This window comes from Rousettus aegyptiacus, unplaced genomic scaffold (genome assembly GCF_014176215.1).
Source record: "Rousettus aegyptiacus isolate mRouAeg1 unplaced genomic scaffold, mRouAeg1.p scaffold_m13_p_2, whole genome shotgun sequence".
In the NCBI taxonomy this organism is placed as follows: domain Eukaryota; kingdom Metazoa; phylum Chordata; class Mammalia; order Chiroptera; family Pteropodidae; genus Rousettus; species Rousettus aegyptiacus.
Window position 1 is genome coordinate 109,474,856 of NW_023416295.1, and position 25,831 is coordinate 109,500,686.

The 25,831-nt window shown below is 31.0% G+C and overlaps 1 protein-coding gene across 6 annotated transcripts in view; it reads left to right on the forward strand.

Annotated features, from left to right (window-relative positions):
* PPP1R12A (protein phosphatase 1 regulatory subunit 12A) overlaps positions 1 to 25,831 on the forward strand; it is a 127,763-nt gene that overhangs the window by 99,441 nt on the left and 2,491 nt on the right. For 3 of the 6 annotated variants that reach the window (XM_016132331.2, XM_016132328.2, XM_016132330.2), the window contains 11 exons: positions 2,717 to 2,807; positions 3,855 to 4,055; positions 4,301 to 4,469; positions 6,053 to 6,174; positions 8,633 to 8,698; positions 9,719 to 9,763; positions 13,317 to 13,333; positions 14,412 to 14,547; positions 16,163 to 16,267; positions 20,396 to 20,443; positions 23,345 to 23,395. In XM_016132331.2, the coding sequence (XP_015987817.1) occupies positions 2,717 to 2,807; positions 3,855 to 4,055; positions 4,301 to 4,469; positions 6,053 to 6,174; positions 8,633 to 8,698; positions 9,719 to 9,763; positions 13,317 to 13,333; positions 14,412 to 14,547; positions 16,163 to 16,267; positions 20,396 to 20,443; positions 23,345 to 23,395 (1,051 nt within the window). The remainder of the gene's footprint in view (positions 1 to 2,716; positions 2,808 to 3,854; positions 4,056 to 4,300; positions 4,470 to 6,052; positions 6,175 to 8,632; positions 8,699 to 9,718; positions 9,764 to 13,316; positions 13,334 to 14,411; positions 14,548 to 16,162; positions 16,268 to 20,395; positions 20,444 to 23,344; positions 23,396 to 25,831) is intronic. The other 3 variants (XM_016132334.2, XM_016132329.2, XM_016132333.2) reach the window with 1 other exon arrangement.

Sequence of the window (25,831 nt, forward strand, 5' to 3'; positions counted from 1 at the left end):
AGGTACCCTTACATATATGTACTTTTGGATATTATGTGAAGTTGCCATGCACACTATTAAATCCCACCATATTTTAGAATTTTCCTGTTTTTGTTGATCAGGATTGGATGAGGAGTCCTGTTTTTGTTAAGAGTTCCAGTGGATTAATTGGGGATGAGGAGAAGAGGGAGGAGAAACTAGCTTTAAATAGATGGAGCATGATAACAAATTTTTTCATTGTTTTAATGAAAAAATTAAAACAAAGTATTTCCGATTCTCCACAGTCTTCAAACTGCAAGGCAATACTTTACTAATAACTAACTACCCTCTTCCACTATTCTCCCTTGGCTCAGCTAGCTCCCATTTATCTTCCTCCTGAAAGGAAAAAAAGCTGAATGAGAAACAGAGTTGGTATTCAGGTTTTTAAAGATGTAATACGATCAACTAGCCAAATATAAACATAAGTTTATATGAATATTTCAACCAATAAATGTCAGTGGAATAAATATATATATATATGGAATAATTCCATTTATTGGGAGAAAAAAACCTTAATTTAAAAATGACCTTTGGGTTGCTCAGAAAATAGCAAGCAATCTAAAACTACTAAAAGACTAATAGAAAGTAAACTTATATATCCTATGTAGTTATAAGAGATCCAATATGATAATATGATATAATAGTGATTAAGGCAGAAATGGCGTTTGACTAGTATATTCTAGTGTCTTTTTCATGATCAGCTCTTTGGAATTAAAAATACATAAAATGTATGAATTATTTTTCTTCTCTACATCCTATTCTTTGAGGTCTGCTCTATATAGGTACCCCAAGGATGGAGAGAGGAACTGAATATCAGATAGGGACTATCAAATATAGGAAATAAATGTGTTAGAAATTGATAGGCTAGATTTGTATGCCTAATGTGGGGCAAATGTCATAAGGAAACTTTTAATGAACAGATTTTATAACTTTTAACTATTAATTTTTATCCCCCTAACCTGCATATATTAAAGCAGATATAATAAATAGATTTATTAACTTTCATGGCAGCTTGAAGTTGTATTGAAAAAGAATCTAGGCTCCTTGGAAGAGAATATGATGGTCGATTACTGCTATCTGCCATAGAGGTAAAAGGGAAGAATAGCAATGCAGATTTCCCTGTTCTAAACTAAATGTGAAATTTTTAACCAAATTCATAGTAGGAGTTAGATTTCAATAGTCCATTGTCATTCTTACTTTTAGAGCAGCTCATGAAGTGGTGAAGTGATATACAGCCATATGGGCTCTTATAAACTTTTTGTTTAACCAGATATGCTATCACATTCAGGTTTTATCCCCTTTTATTATTTTCTTCTCATCTGTTAGAAGTCCAAAAAACATAAATTGCATAGAGTCAGTAGATGCATAAATAAGTGTTAAGTGAATGGATAAAAAAAATTAGCCAAGGCGCCATATTTTCCCAGCCGGTGCCTGATGGAGCATTTTTCCACATTTAGTAGATTTATCAACAAAGGTAAAAATTAATACTTAATTGATTTCGGAAAATGCTGGGTTTGACACGGTTAAACGAGTTTCTTCCCTCAGTACTTCTCAGACCCTTTAATATGTTTATTTTTATGGAGAAGGTAAGAACGTATAGCATTTTCCAAATTAAAAAACCACCTTCAATAACAAGCTCCTTTTCATATTCCAGAGTTAATGTTTCTTAAACTAATAACAAATTTATTGGTTCTTCTTCTGCTTTTATATTACCACAGAAAAATCATTAGCATTGTTATAAAAATAGAATCTGTTACATCTAAATAAAAAACTTAAAGCTCTAGAGAGTTGATATATGGAATGAAAATTATAAAACAGCCCTGCAATTCAAAAAAAAAACAAAAAAACTTTCCAAGTAATAGTGATCATAAGAGAAAAGTTTTCTTTTTGCGTTATAGGGCTAAGTCTTATCTTTGCCTGTTCAGCCCTTTAATTAATTAACTCTTGACCAAGATTGCATACTTTTGAAATTATGCATGTCCTGATACAGGATGGAAAATAGGCTTAGATTTATAAGATGAAATTTAGTGAAGATAAATGCCAAGTCCCTTCTTCATATCAGGAAATGAATTAGCCAAGGGTACTGCTGATTTTAAAGCAGTTCACATATAAAACCACTTAAATTTTCAGAGAACTCAAAGTGTGAACAAGAGTATAATATCTTCCCAAAACATCAATAAATACACAATGACAAGAATACAGGAAGTCCTGCTTAACTGGTCATCCTAACCATTGTACCATAAAAAGACATAGACAGTGTAGAGTTTAGCCAAATAACTTCATGTATGATATAGGATGATGTTTCAGGGAATCAAAAAATGGGGTTAAGAGGAATGGCATTACATGATTTAAAGAAAAAAAAAAAATGTAGTTAGGGCCTTTTGAGCCACGCTTCTCTTGCTCAGGTCCATTTCCACGTCTGGAAGTGTACTTTCCCTTCTAATAAAGCGTTTTTCTGCTATTAAAAAAAAAAAAAGGAAGAACTTGAAAACTGTGATATGTTAATACGATTAGTTCTGTTTAATCTAACAAATTATCAAAGTTCATTCCTGAATTTCAACGTGAGTGTACCCATTTTCTGAAAACTTACTCAAAAGCCATTAAAATGCTAAATGTCTGTTTTACTCACACACATTCATATGTAATTACATTCACAGGTATTGTATCTCCAACTAACTATTTTTATTTATTACTGTAGATCATACCTCACTCCTGTTAGAGATGAAGAGTCTGAATCCCAAAGAAAAGCAAGATCTAGACAAGCAAGACAGTCTAGAAGATCAACACAGGTATATTTAATGTGTATAATATATAAAACTTCAAAATAAATTACCTTTCCCTATTCACTTTTCAGTGAAAATATTGTTGTCGGTGTATAATCCACGTAAATCTTTAAAGATAAAAGGTTGCTATTAGTACTCTTCCACAGCCTTTTTTATATGGTACATAGCCTTTTTTATATGGTACACTTTTTTATATGGTACCTCATTAGCATATGCCTTGTACTTCTTTGAGTATTAATTTTTTATTCCTAATGTGTCTGCCTGGCACTATATTTGGTAAGTATTAAAACAAATTAGTCATATACGATAGCTAATAATTATTAAAGAATTCTGTGCCTTTTTGGAGTTGGGGAGAATAGTTCTGTTAGGTGTATCAAACAGCTACTATACAAATATGAGAAAAATGTCACTTGGACTAGTTGTCTCCTTACCCACTTCTTTCCGTTCTGATTATATCCTTTATATCCTTTTGTGCCTTTCCTTTCTTCCAGTTGAAGACTACCAAAGTCTGGATTCACCTGTTTGATCCTTACCATTACTCAAATATCAAGTTGAACCATTTGCTAGGGTCCTAATATATTTTTTTCTGTCTTTGTACCTTTACTTCTTGAAATTCAACCTGTTCTTCAAGGCTTAACCTGCAAAGTTATTTCTTTACTGAAATCTCTCTGTGCATATACATACATAAAAACATAAATACATATAAATTTAATGTATAAATAATGTAATTTTGGCTCTTTTGCTGAACTTTTTGGAAATATGTATATTCAAATGGTACTTCTGTCATTTTGTATGCTGTTTTGTTAATTACTCGAATATAGAGACAATTTCTTAAATGTATTTTTTATCTTCCCCACTACCTATTCTTGTGTTTGCTCCTGATGATCCTTCATAGAATGAATGTGACTAAGTAGAAATTGTTTCAGTTTGCAAACCAATTCCAAACATGCATATTTGCCTTTTAATACATTCATACTTAACGACTTATAAAATATCCTTTTGAATTAAGCTTTAATGCCTCTCATAATTATATTTATCTTTTTTTGTGTGCAGGGGGTAACATTGACTGATCTCCAGGAAGCTGAGAAAACAATAGGAAGAAGTCGTTCTACCCGAACCAGAGAACAAGAAAATGAAGAAAAAGAAAAAGAGGAAAAAGAAAAGCAGGATAAAGAGAAGCAGGAAGAAAAGAAAGAGTCAGAAACATCTAGAGAAGATGAATATAAACAGAAATACTCCAGAACATATGATGAGGTAATAGTATACCAACGACACAGTTAGGTCAAATGGTAGGAATGGTTCTTGTAATTTTCAAAATACAAGAGAGATTTCTATAACAGCAAACCATATACAAAATACCCAAAAGAATTTTAATTAGAAATCTGGATTATTTTGACATGATTAGAACAGTACTTTTCAATTGAAATGAATTTAAGTGTTCTCTGTGTTTTTAACTGTGGTTAATATTTCAAGTGGGTTTTAATTCTGACATTTTACAGACTTATCAGCGTTACAGATCAGTATCAACTTCAAGTTCAACCACTCCATCCTCTTCACTTTCTACCATGAGCAGTTCACTCTATGCTTCAAGTCAAATAAATAGGCCAAATAGTCTTGTAGGTATAACTTCTGCTTACTCAAGAGGATTAGCAAAAGACAATGAAAGAGGTAAGAAAATTAAATTTCAAAACACTTTGTTTCCTTCAAATAATCTTTTGGATTGGTTTTTCCTAATATATTTCAACAGAAAAGAAACAACATTCTAAACTGGGAGTCATTCTACCTAAATGACATGATCGTTAAGAATGAGAAAAGTAGAAAATAAAAATATAAAATTATATAATCTGGTATTGATGTACATATCAATTCCACATGTCACAAAAATATTTGTCTTTGATGATACATATAGCTTAATAACCTAAGACATCGCAAAAATCTTTACGCCTACCAATATTAGAAAAGTTACTAACAAGAAAATTATTTCTAATTATAGGCATTTTATGTTTTAAAATCAAAATCTCGTATTATTACTCATGATGATGACACTAATCATGTAGGATAAACTTCAGAAAATTAAATTTTTTTCAATTTCCACCTGACTTTTCTTTTGTTGCTCATTGAGATATTTCAGTTCTTTAATCCTCTAAGAAAGGCCCATGTAATATTTATAAAAATTTTGAGCCAACATTTAAAATTAGAGATATTTGCATTAAAGTTCAGATTTCCATCTTCTACTGAACAGTTGGAAGATTCGCATCACTGGATCTGAATTCTCACATGTCATCAGTTGGCTGGAGCCTAGTAGTAAGAGCTCACCATCCCTTTGGAGTAGAGCTCTCCTGGCCCATTTTATACATTTATATTACCTGGCTTGCCACTATAGGCTTTGGAGTTTGAGACTTTTGCTCTAAACTGATTCCAAAAATAACTTTAAAAACCCTTCTTAATACTATAATTTGGAGCTATCTTTTGCTGTGCTTTGCTAATGTCACAGGGAGCCTTTTAAAAATTATTTTAACATTACTTTGTTTTATATACATTACTCTTAAACCATAGTCAACAGCCTTAATATTCTTCTGGTATATAAGTCTGAAGTTATTTTAACTGTCCCAGGAAGAAAACAAATTTTATGACTAATATTTTTTTAACATTGATTTTTTTTTTAATTGAAGAAATGATTTAAATTTTAAATTTAAATATTTAAAGATAAATATTTTTTTTCCGGAAATAAAAAGGATTTGCTCTTAGATCCTATCTAATGGAAATAGAGTGAATACTGTATTTATTCTGCAGAATGAGGACTGGGAGTAGTAAATTTATGTGATACCTACTAGCTGTTCCATAATTAAGAACCATTTGTTTTCTTGAAGTGATAATTTTGAGTATAGTAACTATTTCCCTATCAGATGGTACTAAGTGGAGCCTATTCTCTTCTTAGGATTCAATTGTTTTCTATTCAGTAAATATTACTAAATGTGTCTTTTGAGCAAAACTTTCATTTTAGGCACTAGGAAAATGAAGTAATTAAAATTAGTTATAGTCTTGATCCTCAAGAACATAGCTGATGAGAGCTACAGATACATGTTTAAACCAGTTGTTATTAGGGGCACTAAGAGGAGCAAAATTCAATAACGATTAGAGAATTTTAGAAGGTTTCAAAAAGAGGATGGACTTAGAATTGTTTTTACATTGCCTTGCAAAATGCCGTCAAGATATATTGCTACTATGTGGTGCATTTGAATCCTTAACAGAAGGAGAAAAGAGAGAAGAGGAAAAAGAAGGAGAAGATAAATCACAACCTAAATCAATCAGAGAACGACGGCGACCAAGAGAGAAAAGAAGATCTACAGGAGTTTCATTTTGGACACAAGATGTGAGAACCTATTAAAATATAACTCCTTGATAGTATGCTTAATCTTTTCAAAAGTACATACTAATAATTTCTTATGTCTCAGGTTATATATTTTTTAGATCATCACTATGTGTTTTGAGTCAAATTACTAATTAAAAAGAGTTCTTTATAAAGGATAGTTAACAACTAACTACTTAGAATTTTTGGTATTAAAAGCAGGAGCTTTGTCCTAATTTTGGAATAAAAATAATAATGGCTGCAGCTCATTATACATATACATGTATAATAACTAAACTCCCTTACCTTAGAAATTCTTGAAAGAAGGATACTTAATTCTATTTTCATGAATATTATTTTAAAATATACATAACAGTTATTTCCATCTCAAGTGATACTGGTTAGAAGCAGTGCTTTACTTACAAAATTATAACAATTACTCCTGGCATTGCTATTCATGCACAGGAGAACATTGTTAATGTGAAATGTATACTGTTTCAATACAGCATATAACTACAGAAGGACAAACATAATTTGTTTCATTTAATCTCTTGATTTTTTCCATTTTTTTCTTTTAATCTTTAATATAGAAAACTTCAACCATACAAAAGTAACAGAAAAGTATAACGACCCCACTTCAGGCTTTCATTATTTAAGCTCCATCTCCACTACTACTCCAATTCCCATATTACTTTGAAGAAAATCTTAACACATCATTTTATCTGTAAAATTTTCAGTATATATTTTTAAGAGATAAGGACTTATTTTTTAATTATTAAAATTTTATTTAAAAAATACTATGTGTTATCAGGTATTAATGATCACAATATCATGATTACATTTATTAAATGAATTAACGCTAAATTCTTAATATTAAATATTCAGTCAGTTTTACTACCCACTTAATTCATACATGCTGTAAATGATTTGTTGTTGTAGTTTTATACTTTGTTGGTTTGATTAGGATCCATATAAGGACCATTCATTATGATTAATTATTTCTTTAAAGTCACTTTTAAAATCAGTAAGTTTCTCCCTCCATTTCACTTTTTGTTTCTTAAAATTATTTTCTAATGAACCGGGTGGGTTCTCATATCCCGGAAGTGTAATTTAATATATTCATGTAGTTTTTCTATTTCCTATCACTTGATAGTTGCAGATACAAAATTGATTAGATTCTGGTTCAATATTCTTTTGGCAAGGTATTTTTGTTTCTTCATGAGAAAGTATGTGATACATGGAAGTATGGTTAATTTTTTTGACTGCCCAGTAACATTTTACTAACAATAAAATAAATCCTTGCAGTCTTAGTACTCAAACACAGTACCTCAGTATTTAACATTATCTTATTAATAACTCATATGTATTAGGAGTTTCATAGGCAAAGCTATATCTATTACAGTATAGTATTTCTTTTCCCCCAGTTTTATTCAGACCAAGTCTCCATTCAAAACTCTACTTTCTGGAGTCGTACACTTAACCAGCATTATAAAGATTCTTCTTGAAATCCATATTAGCAAAACTCATCTTTTTAATTTGAGCCTGCATTGAATTGTGTTCTAACAAGCCATCAAAGCACAGATTTCCTTTCCCCTTCATAGCTGCATTTTGAATCTATATCATACAAAATACAAAAGAAACAAGGGCTCGGTGAAAGAAAAAGTGATGTATATTAGGCAGCTTTTTGCTGTTATATTATTAGATTCCTTTGTATTTGCTATTACTATTTTTCAGGACCACTGAGTTCCCTGCTTCTTTTTTATCTTCAGTTCCTGTATTCTCCCATTAAACTGCGATGTATACAATCAGTTCATGATGTGGTATTAATATATTTATTATTTGTATACAAATTTCCCTTTTTTTTCAAACCATTAGGGCTTATTTAGTTGCTCAAGGCACTGTAACAGGATATACCCATAGTCTAGAGTCTAGGCTTTCAGTGTCCTGAGACTTTGGTTTTTTTATTTGGTGTGCTGTAATCTCCCAAGAAATTTTAGATGGACAAACTACCCGAACATAATAGGGCTATTGCATAAATCTTGCCAAATATATAGAATCCAGTTTTTCTTGCTTAAAATAATGAGTTTCCTATTTTTGCTGCCTCATTATAGTTGAGCAGGTAAATAGTACTTATATTGATAAAGTACCTGCAGTATCATTACAATATAAAATGGCATGTCTTCTTTCTCATGCTAGGTCTCCAGCTTCCTTACCCCAATCTGTTTCCTAATTCAGTTTGCTAGGTAGATGGTCTCTCTTCACCATATGTGCTAACCTAGTTCAGTGTACCATGTGGGTAAAATAGGCTTCCTCCAGTTAAAGTAGGAAAATTTGCGCTTAAAAATCATTTTTTATTTTTGATCGATTTGGTGTAGATTTTTCCAAAGGGTCATTTTAAATGAGAAAAGCCCTAAAGTATTTAAATATCAACTGTTTGAAATTTATCTTAACTTTTCTAAAATAAATTGACAATCTATTTTAGAGCGATGAAAATGAACAAGAACAACAATCAGATACAGAAGAGGGATCCAATAAGAAGGAAACTCAGGTAAAAAGCTATATTTTTTGTATTTAGACGTATTCATATTTCTCAAGGATTACTTTTTCCTTGTATATGTATTCATGCAAGATAGTTACTGCATACTGTACCTGAGTGCTGGTTCTCTGGAATCAGAGATATACAGGGATCAGAAAGGGGCACAAATAACATTGTAGAGGTCGTAGAGGTGTTCCAAATCTTGATTGTAGTGGTAAATTTGTAGATATACACACCTTTCAAAACTCATCAAAATGTACTCTAAATGAATGTAGTTTATTGTATATAAATTAATCTTCAAAGTTGAAAAGGAAAAAGACTAGTACTCTTTACCAAAGAAAAGTATCTAAAGGATATCTAGAAGTAGTAGATGTTAGTTTTGTTAAATGGCAGAGTTTTGTGCTGGAGAAGACAATAGGCCTTTTTAATTTTCTTTATATTTGTTTAGAAATTTAGTGTCTCTGAAACAGTTTTACATTCATTAACACAACTTATCTTTCCAACAATCTTCTGAAAAGAGCTCTTCCCCTGCCCCCTCAGTACCGATGAAGAAACTTAAGGCAGGTTTCAAAACTTAAAGTTTGCAAATGGTGAAAAGTCCCACTAGCTTCCCCCTAATTCAGTATTGAGTGAGTTCTAATCTTATAGACTCAGTACTTTATAGCCTGAATTGGCATTCTGCTCATTTCTTCATTTTGGCTTCGAGTTCCTAAATGGAGTTAATATTTCCTTTAGTCATCAAGGATCTGTAATAATGCAAAGTGATCAGACATTGGTTACCTGTGCCAGGTGACCATGGATATTACTTTTTAGGGCCAAGTTTGCCTGTTTTGACCTAAATGGTACTTTTATTTTATCTTTAGGTGGCCAGACAGATTGAAAAATTAATTACTTCAATGAGTAAATTATTTGCAGGGCTAAAGCTTTGTCACTTTTAAACCCTTTGCCTAGTAGTCATCAACACTTTTCAAATTTACCTATGTCTCTGGTTTATAATATTTTATAAACCTGTCCATCATCTTTCTTTCCCAGTGGTACCCTATGAAGTCCCATCTTTCAAGGAAAAACAATGGACAGGTAAACAAGAGGGAGGGAATTAGTAAACCATCCCCAACTGATGCTTCTCACTGCCTTATCACACACAGATGCTACATCCCAGGAGACTGGGGTGGGGGTGGAGCTGTGACTTTGAAAGATATTGATGTACATTGTGTTTAAATTTTACTGTGAAAATTATACATGAGATACATTTAGGTTGAGTAGAACATCATTTCTAAGAAGAAAATTTTCTTAATACCAGGCAACTTTAATAGTTTTTGTTAATAGAGAATTGTTTAGGTCTTGCTTTGTGCTAGTATTCTTTCAGTTATAAGTAACAGAAAACAAAACACAAACTGGATTAAACAAAGAGAATTTGTTGTACTCCAGTTATATTACACAACCCTCTATGTCAGCTTTATCCTCAGGCTGGTTTACCTCATACGGCTAAGATTGTAATAATTGGCTTAGGTCAGACAAGGCCCACCACCGAGGTGTTGCAGCCATTGTGCTACTAAAGCAGCTACATACCATCTCACCTAAACCTAATGACTGAATGCTGCACTAGGAGGAAAGGAGGAAGGAAGTTAAGACACTAACCCATAGTGTCTGTCTTCTACAGTTGACTAGTAAAGTGCTTCTACCCAACAATTGTGCTGCTCTCTTTTGAAAATTTGTAGCATTACTCCTTACTTTTCTGTGAAAAAGTATGAGCAGCAAAATTCTTCTGTGCATTTCTGAAATAGTGTTATTATTACCTCAAAATAAAATTGATAACAAAACTGCTGTTGAGTTTATAGAATCTAAGTTGACCACATTGAAAAGTGATTTTCTGGCATGTGCTTTTTTGCTTCAAAGAAAAGTAAATTGTCAGACACCTAAAAGTTCTTGAAAATTCTGAGCAGCATGTGAAACTCAAGCAGTCTATCTTCAGGATATAAGTTAAAAGAAAATTGATAAGTTTTATCAGAAAAAATTTGAATTGCATTATTATATTATTGTTTATTCAAAAATGGTGCTTCTGTCATGTGGGTTATTATGATTTGCTTTCATTAAGCCATTGGATGGTAAAACCATCCAAAAGACATTAGTAATTAATCAAGAATTTAAGTATGACACCAAAGCAAGAAACTATAAAGAAAAGATGAACAGATTTTTATTATTTAAATATATTAAGCTAGAATGTGACAGAAGACACCCTTATTAAAGTTGAGACACATTTTTGCTCGTCAAAGTAAATAATCTTAGCCTTCTTTTATAACATTTAAAAGACTAATATTTGTACTATATAAAAGACAGTAAAAATAAATGGGGTAATACATAAAATTTGTTAATTTACAAAAGAAGAAATGTAAAGGTCCAATAAGCTTGAAAATGCATTTAATCTCAATAATAACCATAGATATAACAATACAAAAGTGAAATTGGCAAAGGTTAATAATGTACAGATTAGGAATTGTTAGTATTAATGTAGGCATTTTCCTATAAGATTTTGAGACTATAATAATTTCATACTTTTGGAAATTAGTTTAGCAATACAAATTAGAAGCTTTGCTAAAACATGCCTTTTAGCTTAGCAATTCCACTTCTAGAAATTTATTCCCAAGTAAATGACTGAGGTATATAAAGATAAATCTATAAGAGGTTCATAGCAGCATGGCTCTTAAAGCAAAGTATTGAAAACACCCTAATGCTTCTTGGTAGGGCATCAATTAAAATATATTTGCATGGATAGATAGTATATGTATTTACATAGATATGTGTACAAAAAGTGGTAACAATGGTTATCTAGGGGATTGGAGAGATGGGGAATTATAGAGGAACTTTTTGTATTATGAGCTTATGATACTGTAATCAGAAAAATTAGAGAATACTTTTACCTTGAAAAAAGACATTTTGAAACACAATGAGCAAGGACATTATGCTAAGTAAAATAAGCTGTTCACAAAAACACATACAGTTTGATTCCACTTATATGAGGTATCTAAAGTATTCAGACTCAGAAATAGTAGAGTTGCGGTTACAAGGTGTTGAGAGGAGGAGGCTATATGGAGATATTCAGTGGGTGTAGACTTTCAGTTTTGCAAGATGAAAAGTTCTAGAGATCTGTTGCACAACAGTGTGAATGGAGTTAGCACTACTAAACTCTGTACTCTCAAAAGTGGTTTAGATGTTAAATTTTGTTACATGTTTTTTGCCATAATTTAAAAATATTGAAAAAATAACACCATAATTTTTAAAGACAAAGAAATAGAATTTGAGTGATTTCTGTGACTGCTTAGTTTTTATTTATCTTAAATTTTAAATCGCTGAACCAAAGTTCAAACTATGAGGAGGGATTATAATATTTTTGTTTAATATGTACACATTTTATTTCATGCATATTTTCCTGAATTTGAATATTTTTTGTTTCTGCTCCCTTTTTGAGATATAATTAACACATTTCATTATATTCATTTCAGGTGTACAAAATAATGATTTGATATTTGTATATATTGGGAAAGGATCACAATTACAGTTTTTTTCTTGTGATGAGAACTTTCAAGATCTACTAACTTAGTAGCTTATGAATTTGAATATCTTGAAAATTAAAATTTAACTTCAAAATTGTTAATTTTTATAAAACTATAGAAGAAGTCAATAATAAAGCTAGATTAAAAAATAGGAAACATGCAAAATTGGTTTTGCAAAGAAAATTTAAAGAGATTTTAGTAAGACATTTTTAGTCTGAATTAGACTTCAAACAGTTCCTAAGGAACCAAATAATTTTACATGCGATCGAAGATAAATATAATGAGAAAATACAAATAGCTAAATTCAGAAGTTTAACACACCATTTCTAAAGCGTTATCTTATTAAAAAGTACTTATTCAGTGAGTATTCCAACAGAAAGAAAGAACTAAAGATCACCAAAAAAAAAAAAACTAGTTTGGCCCCCAATGAGACTATTTTTATCCTATTGATTATTTCACCACTTGGATAAGAAACGTTATTGGAACTTTAATACAGCATACCACTAGTGTAGGAAAATTAAAGTAATCATAATTTTCTCTCCCCTAATTTCTAAACTTTGAAGGATGTATAGTTGGGTTTCCAAGAGAGTAAATTTTAAACAAAATGTGTATATACTGTCATATGCAAAGTACCATAGGTATTCATTTGTTTGTCTCATGCTGTTACCTCAGAAATAGATAAAATGATGAAAATAGTTGCTTTGAGATGTCATATAGTAAACTTGACATTTCTTAATGTAAATACTTTTTCCTGTTGAATGACTATAAGTAATGGATATATGTCTTAGTCTCCAATTTTTTTTCTTAATTAAAAAATACTGTATGATGGCACTTGTAGGAATTTAAAAGATGACCTTAATTTGCTAAATGTAATTGTATGGTATTGTGAATGTAAAATTATATAGTGACTCTGTGTTCTAGAACGTCTAAAAATAACCACATTAAAGTTAAAACATATATAGTAAATAAATGATAAATAGTGTGAAAACAGTATTGATGTTATGTTAAATATACTGATGAATCAATAAATTAATAAGAACATAAAAATTTAGTATGCCTATGTTTGTTTTTCATTCCAGACGGATTCCATTTCTAGGTATGTTTTACCTCTTACCACCTTCTAATTTATCCTTTCTAAAAATATGTTGCTAAATTTTTATGGATTTTGTAAGTTGATGAAATATTTTGAGTAATAAAAATCTATCGATATTTAGATGACCTAGTAACTGTTATGACTTTCTCTGTCAAAGACTGTGCTGCTAGTTCAGTAGTCACAGTAAGTCACTTAGATTAAATCTTTACAACAGTGACAAATTTTCTTGTTTTCCTAAGCTTCGTAAGTTATTTCAGCAATGACTATCTCATTATTAATATCAAAGGCTGATGAAACCCACCAGATATTTTATTAGGTATTCAGAATCTTTTTTGCTTTACATAAAAGAAAGCCAGTGAGGACAGTAGGAAGTGTTATCTAGCTCGAATTGTTGATCTTTTGAGAAATCTTTTATAATATCCTTGAATCTAATCTCCGTTCCATTTCTTACCCATGAGTGTTAACCAACGCCTTATAAAACCAAGAACAAATTTTTAAATAGTGATGATTTATTGAATTGAAATATAGAGGCAATAGCATTGATCAGAAAAGATAACCCAAATTTAGAACCAAATAAGAAGAGAATTCACATATACAAATGAGATATGTTTTTCTTGTTTAGGAGAAACCTATTATCTATACACTGTAGTTAGTTAGATAGACTACAGTTTATCAAATCAAAAATGTTAACTAATTTTAAAGTACAATTATATATGACTTAAGAAAAAAAGCTATCAATTAAACTATTATACACTATCAGTTGAAGCCATGTTCTGATTTCAATGATGTTAAAATGTGGGGGAAAAAAGTACAATTAAAATTTTTGAAATAATTTATCATTTTGTGAAATAAATTTTGACTTAGATACAGAAATATTGAATCTCTTCCTCAAGTAATGGAAATGAGTAATATTAAAAATAATTTCCCATTTATTATATGAATGCAAAAGTTGATTAGATAACAGAGGAGGGAGAATGTTACTTACTATTTGGAATATTAAGTTAATATATACTAGGATGCATGTTAATGTAAGTTGTGAAAGCCTATAATAAAGATTTTGACTTAAACTCGTCTCTTGAAGATATGAAACCTGTTCCACATCATCTAGTGATCGATTTGATTCCTTGCTTGGTCGCTCTGGATCATATGGTTACTTAGAAGAAAGAAAACCTTACAGTAGCAGGCTAGAAAAGGATGAGTCAACTGACTTTAAAAAGGTACTTGGGTTATTTAGTCATATTTAATTAAAAATCTGTTTAAATATGCATGTTGAGATATTCCTAGAAACTCGTAATGAAATCAGCATCTTAAAATAACTTGCTTTAATTTTGTTTTAGGAATTAATGGTAAGTAGAATATAAATATTTATTTATTTTGTTGGTTGTTTTTTTTTAAGAAAGGGGGGAAGTACCCAAGACTTTATTTAACATGTGATGTCTCAAACCAGTACTATGATACTATGATTGAGTTGAAAAGGGACATTTAGGCAAAGAGAGGGGGTGTGTGAGTGTGTGTGTGTGTGTGTGTGTGTGTGTGTGTGTTGCGTACATGCACACACATGCGCGCACACACTTTTATTTGTTAATAGGAAGCAGCCAAAGATTATGGCTTTTCCTAGGAGGATACAGTTTTTTTCTGAGTAACTATAAAACTTGTGGTAGCTCAGCTGCTGTTAATAATTAGGTACGGAAGTGATTGAGAAATAAACGGAAGCTGAACAATCTAGGATTCTCACTGTTATGATTCTTCATGTTATGAGCTTAGAATAGACCTGATGAAGTTTGTTGGAAGAAAAGAAGGCTTGTGGAATCTGTACATGTCCCCAGGTATTTGGCAGCTATTTGAATTACCCACTTGCTTACAAGCCCAATCAGCTATAAAAGGAAGAAAGAGGGTCAGTTTACATTATGAATAAGATTTAGTCACTGAACTGTACTAAATAGTGAGTGAGCTTCCACTCATGGGCATTGGAAATGGAGATATCGTCCTTGCTTTTATGGGCATCTTCCATGTAGAGGGAGAGACAGACATTATCATACAATCATACTAATGAATGTATACTTTAAAAATTGAAGCGATTATCCTCTAACAGTTTTAGAAAGTGTGCAATGAAGTTTTATAATGTTTTATAAAGTAATGAAGCGAGTGGTTAATGGAATGGTTGGCATATGAAAATTATGAGGTTGTCATTTTGGAAAGTTAACTCTTGCTACTGTACATAAAACAAATTAGATAGAGGTCAGGAGAACAATTCTATCTAGTATTGGAATAGTCTATATAAGAGTTGATTATAGCCGTCTATGGTGGTGGTAGTAGAGATGAGGGAAAAAGAAGTAGTAGATTCAGGTGTTATGAGTGTTAAAGAAATATTTCACTTTCCTTTTAACTTTAGTAAGTATAATTATTAATGCAACTGATACTCCATCTTTCTGTTAGAAATTCAAGAGGGAATGATAGGCAAAAAAGCTCATGGACCACAATTAAAGATCACAGTGGCTCTTTAGCTCTAGCTATCGCTGCTTGCAGATATGTGGTCCCTCTCTATCAGATAATTGAACTTTTATTAATGGAAACTGAAAAGTCAGATTTTTCAGAGAAGTATTTAAATTTTAAATACTGGCACTGATTTTTAAGAGTTTATGTGGAACAAACACCTACAGAATCAAAAATTTCTGCCTTGCAACCGCAAAGCATTAAAATATATTTTTAATGTATCCTTTAGTGGCCCATATATTACATTATCTGTTTTAATATTGCAAAGAAATCAGTTGGAAATCTTAAAATATTAAGAGAGCAGGAAAGTAATTTGATCCTCTCCCCTTATTTTTATAGCTTTATGAACAAATTCTAGCTGAAAATGAAAAGCTGAAAGCACAACTACATGATACAAACATGGAACTGACAGATCTTAAATTGCAGTTGGAAAAGGCCACCCAGGTTTGTACCTTTTTCTCTTTGTTACTCTAAAGGTAATGGTTGTGATTTATTCTGTCTAAAAGATTGCATGAAATGTTCTCTAGTGTTTTAAATATAAGTTTGGTTATGGATGATAGCTTATTAGTAAGAAGGAAACAAGATAACACAGTTTACTGATAACTTTTTTGCTAAAGTAAATTAAAAATACAGAAGTATAGCCTCATAATGGAAAGACAAAATATTTTTAAGCCTTCTAATACCTATATTGTGGTACATGAAGGATTTAAATGCTTATTTCCAGCGTACCAAATGTCACAAGGCATTAAAAGCATCTATACAGAATATTCTTAAAGTTATAAAATTTCTTCATAATTTTTATTCACTATGAATATTTCTTATTCAAAAAAGTGATTTAGTAATAGAAAGGCTATAAAAAGATAATTTTAGTCATCACTTCTTTTACCTTCTGTGCAGCAGGTTAGAGGAAATAATTTTAGAGAAGAAAATTGAGATAGTAAAATAGAACTCAGTCACCTTGTACATTTGATCTAGGTTGTGTATGATCTAAGAATTATTTCCCAAGCTCTTTTTTCATGGAACACTAGTTCTGGGAGACAGTAATAGGCACATTCCCTCCTCCTTTTCCTCCTACATCCATTTCAAAAAAAAGAAAAAAACTTTGTGATCCAAGAAACTTTGGAAATACTATATATTCTACATCTCAGAGTTTTCACAGGATCTGTTTATATGTTAAAGGCTCTAAGGGTCCTATAATTTTTAAGAAAACAAGCTTGTTTAAATTTAGCATATGACCTTTTAGCGTAAACACATTTCTGCAGTAAAGCTCTTGGAATCCAGTTTGAAGGCACTGATCTAAAATGTCATCTCCAGGTCTAGAAATGATACTGCATGCTTTCTTTACATTCATCGTTTTCATAATTTTAAAATTTCTTTTCTATGTTGAATCTATAGTTGTTATCAGGTCCTTTTTTGTTTTTGTTATCCACTATTATGTTGTGAAGCAATTGTCTATGCAAAATGGAAGCTGTACTAAAATTCCTGGGGTCAGGCTAACCTTACAAGATTATGAAGGCTCTTCAGATTTTATTAGTTAATGAGGGTTTACTTGTAAAGATACACAGAACAAACAAAACAAACTCATAGATACAAGTAACAGTATTGTGGTTACCAGAGGAGAAGGGTAGTGGGGCGAGGGAGGGTAACGAAGGTCAAATATACACTGATGGAAGGAGACTAAACTTCGAGTGGTGAGCACACAGTGCAATATACAGATGATGTATTATAGAATTGTACACTTGAAATTCATAATGTTAACCAATGTCACCGCAATAAATTTAATTTAAAAAATGGAAATAAAAACATACTCAAAGAAGTAAGGCCAAGCAAGAATGCATTTCATATAGTGAGATGTCACAAAAACTGGGAATATCACTCATGTTAAAACTTACTGGCTTATCTTGAGGCTTCATGGTAAACTGGAATGTCATCATTCTTCAGGTTGCATTAGTAGCTTAGTGACCCTCCACACATAAAAATATTATAACTAGGTCTCTGAAAATAGCTTTAGTTCTAGAGATTTGGTACTGTTTTCTAAATAAAAATGCCATTGCTCTCTAATGTTCTGTCATAATGGCGACTCGGTTAATCAGTGTTTCCACTACTTACTGCCTTCTGTGTTTTTCTTTGTTCTTCTGCCTACACTGTCGTCATCTAATTCTTCATGTCTCATTCAATCTGTACGTGAGAGGAGAACTGATAAAATTAGCCAATTAATTATAAGCATGGTATAGTCCTGTTAATGACCATTTCATGGAACCCTGAATAACTTATAGCAAGCTGCCTTTGGGTCATAAACAAATTTCTGATCTATCAACTGTGACCAGAGAAACAAATGACTAGATTAAAAAATATGACAATTTCTGCCTTCACAGGCATTAAATAATCATGCCCCAATCTACTGAATTAATTGTGGAAAAGGTAATAATATAAGAGCTTGAGTAAATTTTCAAAGTTAATATCTTAGTTGGAAAACTGTGTAAATATTATTTTAAAAATTTAGGGTACATATAAAAGTAAAACCAATAAACATTAAACTTTTTGTTCAACTTTAGACTATCTTGTGCATTTAGTCTACTGAGAGTCTTTCACTTGGGGTTTTGTTTTTTTTTTTAAGCATTACTTCTATAACTACTCATGAATATACATAAATGAGGGAATTTTGATAGTTGCATGGAATTTTTCCAAGGGAACTATCATCCTACTAAGAATTAATCTTGAAGTTTAGGTGTACTTGATAGTATTTAGCCAAGGGACTCTAGAATCCTTGAATCCTACCTTAGCCCAACCACCCTTCTCCATGTGTAGTCTTCAAGGGAGAGAAATAGGCTAATTTACCAGAAACTGGTTCGATGACTGATTATTTTTGTCAAATGTTAATTCACCAGATTTACTAATTGTGATTTTAACATGTTTTAACTAGAATATTTACCAAAAATATTAAAGTTGATTTTTTTAAAATTGAGAAATTGGCAGGGTAATTATAAATTTGCTAAAATGTTCCTATATGGGGAAAAAACCCTCATAAAATACCAAATTTTTATATAAAATTTATTTAACTTCCATGTGATGGCATTGTCCCAGCTATTTCTGATTTCTTTCATGTGCTTTTGAATGTAACCTTATGAGATTATGAAGGCTCTTCAGATTTTATTAGGTTATGAGAGTTTACTTGTAAAGATACACAGAACAAACACTTTTAAGTGTTTTTAGGATTCATTTATATGCCCTCAAGTAGTATACTAACCTTCATTGTACTTTTCTAGCAGTTAAAATATAGATTTAAATTTTAAAACATCAAAAAGAAATCAGAATTAGCTGAAACAGTCTCATCATATTAGAAATTTTGAATTTGATTATAATAATAAGCAACTGGAATACATCAACTTTTATTTTTTCAGAAAGAGTAAGCACAAAGACAAAACCATTTAAAACAACAGGAAAAAAAGTGAGGATACCTGGCCATGATTAGATCTTTAAATTTTATATACCATAACCATAAAAAAGAAATTGTGGAAACAGGATTAAAAGTTAACTTGGTTACAAGTGCTAATGATACTAAAACATGAATGTCTAAATGGTTGACAGAAGAGAAAATTATATAAAGAAATGTTTTATAAATTACCACATTAAACAGTGAAGTTGTACTTAGTCGATGATGAAAAAAAAACATTTCTTTACATATATTTGGCAGTTAACAGTCATAAAGGAGCATTCTTATTAAAGTTGTCAAAAACCTTTTTTGGTAAATTGGTTGTTCAGCAAATTGGGGAATGAACCATGTGATGAATTCATTTTCAGCAAATTGACCAGGAATCCTAAAGAAAGGTTCAGTGTCAATAACTAAGATACCACGTGTTTTTAACTGAGCCTGCACGCAACATCCAGACGCAGAGCTCTCTGGTATTTGGTGCAACATGTGGCTTAAGACCCCAAGGATCTTCTTCCAAATGTCAACGTGTTATCAACTTTGAGTCAGTTGCATTGTATAGGAGGCAGGAAAAAATGAGAGACCTGAGCTCACTAGAAGAAGAACAGCTATATAGCTTGGATTTCTTACAAGTGGCATTAGGTAGAACCTTCTTCCCAATTCTGGGGCGTGGATGATTGAAAAAGCAAATGAGAGAGACAGAAACAGAGAGAAAAAAAACAAAAAGGCCATTTTATTGGTCTACCTGCATAGATAGAGTAACTCACCCTGGTCATAATCACATTTCACATTAGCCACTCTACCTGGTGGTCTAAGAAAGGAAGGAGCTTGAGTATAGGAGGGAAAACTAGGGTGTTCTGGGTTTTGTTCCACAGTATTCACCCATCCCTACCCCTAGCAAAACTATGTAAAGACCTGAGGAAAAGTGATATGTACACCATAAGAGCTGTGACCATTCTATTTCTGAGTATTTCGTTAACTCTATTATTCCAATACAAACCCTTTTTTCTTTATTCACACCTGTGTATTACTCCACCTGAGTGGTGTGAGTTCTTTGAACACCACTAGAGGAGAGTTAATATGGGCCCCACCATTTCTATTGTACTTATTATATCCCTTATATCTTTCTTACTTTCTTGCAGAGACAAGAAAGATTTGCTGATAGGTCACAATTGGAAATGGAAAAAAGGGTAAGTATACATCTTATTGAATAACAAAGCATTGTTTACCTTTATTGTTAAATGTAAGTAATGGTAGGTTTTTCTTCTTTAGTTTTTATGGATAGTAGTTTTAGTTAGTTTAAATTAATACTTATTAATTTAATTAGAATGTTTTCTAGCTTAGCTTCTGTGGGATCTATCTAGAAGCTATCTAGACGTGAAATTGCCTTGTTAAATAAGACTTACTTTACCATATTATTCTTTTAATGGATCAAAAATATCTTGTCTTGATTCTGAAATATACACATTTTGATAGTGACTGATATTTTTGAAATGCCTTTTATCTCTTTGATTTTCTGTGGTGATATACTTAAAACATTTTAGTCATATATACATTTAGTTTAATTCTTTGCAGAATTAAAATACTTTCGTTCTTGAAGTAGTTTTTAAAGTTTCAAATTTTCAAATTCTTTTTTAAGTTAATTTAACAATCATTTAATTTTGAGTTTAAATATTTAACTTAGACTATTTTAAACCAAAAAAAATTATTACAAGAAAATCCTTTTACCATTTCATGTCTCTACAATTTTTTATCTGCTGTCATATAATTCACTTGTTTTTCTCTTCGTTTATTATTGTTATTGTTCAGGGCCGTAAGAATAACTCTACAAGTTTAATCTGAGCAATTGAAAATGTATAAATGATCAAAAGTTAAAGAAGTGCTCAAAGAGTATCTGCATGCAAGTAAGCAGTGGCTAGATTGGCAAGGTTTCTACCAGAGAAGAAATTACATCCTGGGCAGCTATGATTTCTAGATCAAAGAATAAATAATCCTGAGACTTGACATAAAAGCATTTTCTTCCATTCTGTTTTAAAAACAGCCAATATACCCTGCTGACAATAAATAAATAAATAAATGATTTGAAAAATAGAGTATATAAATAAACAGATACACTCTGTTAATGCCTATTTCATTTAGCAAGTTGCACCTTATGATTTCGACAAGTTTTAAAATTATTCTGGGCCATTGAAAAAGCTGTTATATAATTAATAATTACTAAAAATTTAGACTCACTTATTTTATAAAATTTAATATTGATTATTATATCCTTTCACAGTATAGATTACTGAATTTTATATCTAAGATATGCAGAAACAGTAAAAATTACTTCTCCATCCATACTAATGATTGAGATGAAAGACATAGATACAGACTATATAGTTAAGGAAAATACTCATTTTTGAGACAGTCACATTTTTAAGAATATTTAATTCTTCTTGTGAAAACAGTATATGCTTATTACAAAAATTTTAGCCAAAGAATAAAATCATCTATAATACCATCCTGAGAGGTAACTAACATTTTGATGTCTGTCTCATTTTATCTAGGTTTCAGCACACACAATACATGTTTTGGTATTCTGACATTGTCACCTGACCTTCTCTATTTTCTGTCAAATGCAGATAAATTACAAAGTACCTAATCCGCTCTCAATTTAACATGCATTGGTAATCATAGTCTTAATGATAACTGCTAACGTTTATTCAATACTCTTACTAGACCGGTACTGGGCTAAGCACTTTACGTGCATTTCTCTTAACCATGTTTTTTAGTGTTAAAAAGTTTATCTGTTAGACATGAGAAATTGCAACTTTACAATTGTCAAGTCAGCAACAAGGCAGTTTGGTAGTATCCTTGTGTTGCTTTATCACTAAGTAGTTAAAAATCTTGAAAGCTCCTAATAAAATTGAAGATTATGGGACAGTTACTTGTCAGTGGGATAAAATGTGTTATTTCTGATATTTCCCAAAGTTATGAGGATTAACTATGATACTATATGTCCTACTATTTTGAGAAGTGCAGTAGTTTTTATGAATTTGTCATTTTTAATAAAATGATTAATAATTTTCTATATTACTAACTAGGAGAAAGTTCGGTTTATAGAAAATAACATTTTTGTCTGAAATAATGTTTAAACATGCTGATATAGAATAACATGATACTTATAAGATTATTAGTAGGATTCCATATTTTTAATCACATACCCTAAAGACATTAACATTTATAGTAAAAGTACTGCTTCACTAAATAATGAATATTAATTATTAATCTGGGAAAGAATGTCTTGGAAATAGTTTCAGTGTGATTAAATTAAATTTAAATGGTTTGTATCTGAAAGGTGACCGGCAAGAGTCAGTATCTTCTGGGCGGTATGACCTAACCAAAGTTTTACAGCACATTAATTACTGCTGCTTGCTTTTTGCATAACACCCTAGAATGCTTATTACTTAAGGGAAAATAAAACAGTGCACCGCAATAATGTATGTTGCCTTTGCCTGACACTCTTTGAAGTAAGGTGGTTTAAAATAAAATATAGCTGCATTTGTTTCTTCATTAGATTCACTGCATTAATGCTACACAGTATCAACCTAAATATTTGGATAAGTAATGGCTAGTAAACATTGTAGATAGAAAAGATGAACTTGTTTTAAGTCATATTGAAATTTTAAAGTAGACATATTTTAGGCACGTTTGCGTATTGCTTTTCTGCTTCTATCACTATAGAATAATTGCATCTTTGTGTGAGTTTTTTTTTTTTCTTTTCTCTACAATCCTCAGTCTACAGTGTTGGTTTATTCTATTTTTAAGTTTTATGTGAACTAAAAAATAGTTTAAATATGTTACATAACATCTCACCACGAAGTCAAAACTTTAAAGAAAGAGCTTATAGAAAATGATGGAAATAATGATCTTAATATTTATTTTTCTCAAATTTTGGAAAGCTATTTACACATCACTGGCATCACATCCTTTTCTACACTGCTCCTGATTTGATTTTTAATCCTAAAATGGCACTGTTTCACACTTTAGAAGAAAATTTAAGAGTATAATAATTATATAACTAATATTGGTACCTTAAATTGATCTAGGAACGAAGAGCTCTAGAAAGAAGAATATCTGAAATGGAAGAAGAGCTCAAAGTAAGTAAACCTATGAGAGATAGTGCTGTTTATGAACTCATATCTTACAGTACTGGTCTAGATGTTGTGATTACATTAATGGTTCTCAAAGATATTTATGCAATTTCTGATTTATCTATATCTGTGCTTCTCTTCTTTCCTCCTAAATTCAGGGCTGGGAGAATATTTAACACTCAAATCTTACGTTAATCTTTATGACAAATTTTGATGTTCCGGTATAGAACAAATTAGACAATAATAGCTATAAGATTTGGAATTTTTTATTCTTTACATCCCACATGCACTGTTTTTTTGGAGAATGAATCCCGAAAAGAGATCAATATAAAAATATTCTCCTTAAAAAATAAAGGACATAGGAGTAGTGGACAGGCAGAGCTGTATTTTATCACATTCTACATTACCTGTGGAAATACCTATTTCTTTTGAATGTTTGGAGGAACATTCTTTGCAGGAAAAAAAAAATAGCATTGTTAATTGATTAACCCTTATCACATTGTCTTGCATGAAGTATCTGTCAAACTCTGAATTAAGGAACTAATGTGTAGGACATTGTGTCCTTAAAATTAGAATTTTGAGATTTAATGTTTTGTTATTGAATTATTTGGTTACTTACTAGAACATTGTTATTGACTGGCTTTGGAGACAGATTTTTTTGGATTTTGTTTGTATTTTCTTTGATATGGAATTTTGGAACTACCCTGTTTACTTTTGTAAATCTCATGGAATAGTCTTCTAAGATTTAATTTTTTTCTTATATTTGTTATCTGTGCTTCTTTATATTTTTATTGTACTCTTTTTCATTTTCTTATTTTTTATTTTCTATTTCTCTATGTTCTGATTCCTGCAGAACCTGCACCAAATAAAGCAAGTTCAAACTCTGAGAGAGTTAAATGAACGACTGCTGACTGAGAATAGGGCCTTGACAAGAGTGGTAGCCAAGCGCTCAGGGTTCTGTAGGAAACTGCAGTCTGTGAACCTATAATTTATAGTTTCATCATTTCTTCTTGGTAGAGCCAGGCAGGTGTTTTTGTATTAGTAAGCGTGTCTTGAGTTCACTTTTACAAATTAATACCATTTTGTCTGGAGCTTATCATATAACTTTAATTATGCATGGCTTCTCAGAATGTTAGAAAGTGTCACTAATTGTATAATGAGTCTGATCAACTACAGAAAATTAGGAAATGATTTGGGAATTTAAATAAAAGACTTGTCAGCACTTTTGCAGAGCTTATGTACATTTTTTGACTCTCCAAATATTTTAGGGCTTAAAAGTATGGCTATTATATTTTAAATTCTTTACTAGAGAGTGGAGCATAAATAATATAAAATGTATTTTGTATATAATAAATGTTGAAGCTGAAGATTAAGCATGTTATCTGTTTTTCAAAATAATGTCATTTTTAGTCATAGCCATCTTAATATTCAGTTAGTTCTCTAACAGAAGTATCTTAATACATAAACTTTAGATTAGTGTATTTTGTGTCCATACATTCTGAACGTAGGTAATAGTTAATCGGTTCCACATAAAATTAGACTCTTTATAAAAGATTTTGCTTAAGGAGTAGTTTTACAAGTAGAAGTTTTGCTTTTATTTAATTTGATAATTGAGTACATTTTGAAAGCTAAAGAAGAGGACTAAATATTTGGGAAAAAAATTTTAATGTCCAAAATTAGCTATTACTATTACATTTCCTAGCAAATCAGGCAGAGCACATGTATTTTAAATTATTCTTAGTGGAAAATCCAGTTAACTTAGAACATTTTTACCCCCTCTTTCAGTTCATCTGTAAAACAGAAAATTAATTTGCTTTGTTTTGTTCTGTTAGCTCCAAATATTGGTTATTTTCTCTGTGCTTGAATATTTTCATTAATACAGCCTTATTACTTTGGCTTATAAATTATTTATTCTAATAATAGTAATAATTGCTTCATTACCACTTAATGAGCACCTATTATTCGATCAGACATTATACTAGGCACTTAATACTGTAGGTGAATCCTTTCAGGAATATTAATAATTTAGAACAAGTCTAACTCCCTCAGAATTTCCCCAAATAGACCAGTTTTCTTGTGAAATTATGTAAGTATTATGGTTTGAGGTCTGACATAAATAAAGCAAAGGCCTTGGTTTAGCTACTGACAGGAACTCGTAAAGGAACTCCCTTTAAGCTCCCTTTGATCCTAACAAAAACAGGCTTCATTTTCTTGGCTGTTCTAATGTGATGTGCTTGTAAGTCATAATATAAGTGATTTAGTACATTTCAGTTGATAACTTTGGGAGAATAAACCTTTCATTCCATCATTTATTAAACTAATTAGCTTTAAATTTGGGGGGTGGGAGGGGAGTCCTTCCTGATATATGTTTTAGCCGCTAGAAATATATAAAACTGACAAAGCTTGTTCATGTGTCTTGTGGTGAAAATATAACATTTATTA